The sequence below is a fragment of the Austrofundulus limnaeus genome, unplaced genomic scaffold (assembly GCF_001266775.1).
Source record: "Austrofundulus limnaeus strain Quisiro unplaced genomic scaffold, Austrofundulus_limnaeus-1.0 Scaffold3672, whole genome shotgun sequence".
Classification (NCBI taxonomy): Eukaryota; Metazoa; Chordata; class Actinopteri; order Cyprinodontiformes; family Rivulidae; genus Austrofundulus; species Austrofundulus limnaeus.
Window position 1 is genome coordinate 1 of NW_013956074.1, and position 2231 is coordinate 2231.

Genomic DNA, 2231 nt, shown 5'->3' on the forward strand with positions numbered 1-2231 from the left:
ACAACCCTATATCTGCCTATTTCTCCACATTCCACTTTTGGACCTAATCTTGGTTTATGACAGTTTAGCAATCAAACTACATTTTTGAAAGCCATATATATATATTTTTGTTTTACTTTGTCTGAAGATAAAATAACCCCAGAGCATGCACAAGGTAAACATGTTGTCTTCTGACCTCATACTTGATCTTCTGACCCATCTTGGCTTTCTTGATCTCCTCCAGTGCAGACTTCCTCCCCACCTTCTCCCTCTTCTCCCGTCTGGAGCGAGACTTGGCCAGACCGCCAGAATCTCCTTGGTCATCTGAGGAGATAAAAACGCGTTGTGCTGAAGATTTACCTGCAGTTTAACTCGTGGTGGTTTATCATAAAGAGGAAAAAGTGACAGACTAGGCCTGAACACACGACGTGACATATATGATTAGTGTCTAATAACAACGCAGCTGTGAACACAGACTTTTAACCCTTGTTTTAACCATAAATAACACCAAGTTCATCAGATAAAGTTAAAGAACACAGGTTTCCACAGCCTGACCGGGTGTCAAGCCGAGCTAACTAAAAGAGTTAGCTTCTTCGCTACGGATGCGCAAACTAGCAAAAAATAAGCTAGCAAGCATCGCGCGGCGCAAACTCACCACCGTCCAGAACGTCCATATCTTTATCTGGGTTTGATACCGGAGCCATGAATTTACGGTTTTATCTTTAAACTGCGTGTTAAACTAACAGCTACCCGGTGTAGCGACAGACGCAACAAACACAACAAAGCAGCTCGCGCCAAACAGCCTTCCCGGGGAAAGTCATACGCAGGAAGTGACGACACGCGTGTCTCAGCCAATAGGGTGAGGTGCTGTTTTTCATTACGCCGCACGATGGCGGTATTGTACAACCTGCAGTTCTGTTTTACTTCCACTGTGATTGTGTGTTAACAGTATTTTTTTCACCAGTTTTTAAAAACTGGTCGTTTTAAATAAAAAAAATTGTTATGCAAATATATTATTTTTTTACATTAATTGTTTGAATTATGACAGCAAAACAGGAAGTAAACATCTCGTCTTTGAAAAAAATTAAACAGTTTAAACAGTTCAAAACGTGTTTAATACTGAATGCGGTTGTAGCAGCCAGTAGAGCATATCCGAGGTTTTTAAGTTAAATAAATAACGCTGTTCTATACAACAACTCGCACTGTTTGTTAGCTAAGCAGCTAAAACGTTAGCTCCTTAATTAGTTTTAACTTCATTTGAGGTTACTTTACACCGTTTTAAAAATGTTTTTCTTTTTGACCTAAACGTTTATTTATGTATATTTTAATTACTTCTCTGAAGATGCTTTGGCAGGCTCCGTCAAAGCGCTCTGTTTACGTTGCTGGATCGTTCTCTGATTGGTCCATTTTTAGAGCTCTCTCCTCTTTCCGTCACCATGGAGAAAGTTAAAATCGTCTATTAAAACGATGTCTCACTCGTTGCTAAAAAACACTACCACTTGTTTCAAGGCTTTATCGAGTTGAATTATGAAATATAAAGCAACATCTTTGGATTTGATTTGACTTTTTATGTTCTCCTCTACTTTTCCTTATAAAAACATGCATTTATGCTGGAATAACACGTTCACGACGAAGGCGGGTTTATTATTTTTTGAGAAATGTGCGAACAGCCTCAGAGTGAGACCTCTTCGTGTTGTGTTTCCTGCAGCAGATGAATCACAGAGAAGAGGAGGAGGTTGGAGGTGAAGACAGACAGAAAAGACAGAACAGAGAGTAGGCGGGGACAAAAAGAGGAGACAGGGTGGCGAGGAGAGAAGCATCGTCTCACTGATGCTGCTGAGTCACATCACCGCTGCATCCCATGAGTCTTTGGGAATAATGGAGGAGCTTGAACACACCTGCCCTCATCCCCGGACGGTAGGGAGTCTGTGTGTGGCTCTTTTGTTGCTTTTTGTTTGTTTGCTTGTTTTTGCAGGGTGTGTTTGTGTGCGAGACAGGAAGTGGTGGGCAAACAAAAGACCCAGCTTTTCTCCTCTGTTATAAAACAGATGATGTGTAGCATGTGGCTGCTGGAGATGCTCCGAGTGCTGAGTCGACGGCTGTTTGCAGGAGGAAGGAGGGGTGGGTTGTGAAAGCGTAGCAGTGTTTTAAGACAGAACCTCCTGTGTCCAAACATCCTTTTTTATCCTCTGATGCCATGCCACGTCTTGGCATTCGTGTTTCGCCAAACCCTCCATTTTCATCCCAAAAGC

General features: G+C 42.0%; 1 protein-coding gene and 1 pseudogene across 1 annotated transcript; one reads left to right on the plus strand and one right to left on the minus strand.

Moving 5' to 3' along the window:
- Positions 1–175: 175 nt before the first annotated feature.
- LOC106511955 (DNA polymerase alpha catalytic subunit) lies at positions 176–903 on the minus strand (the record flags this gene model as incomplete). The annotated part of the gene is given in 2 exon segments (XM_014000669.1): positions 176–303; positions 635–903. Coding segments are annotated over 2 exon segments (177 nt in total), but the record flags the coding sequence as incomplete, so codon positions are not given.
- Positions 904–1623: 720 nt separating this feature from the next.
- LOC106511956 (choline-phosphate cytidylyltransferase B pseudogene) lies at positions 1624–1896 on the plus strand (annotated as a pseudogene).
- Positions 1897–2231: the final 335 nt, after the last annotated feature.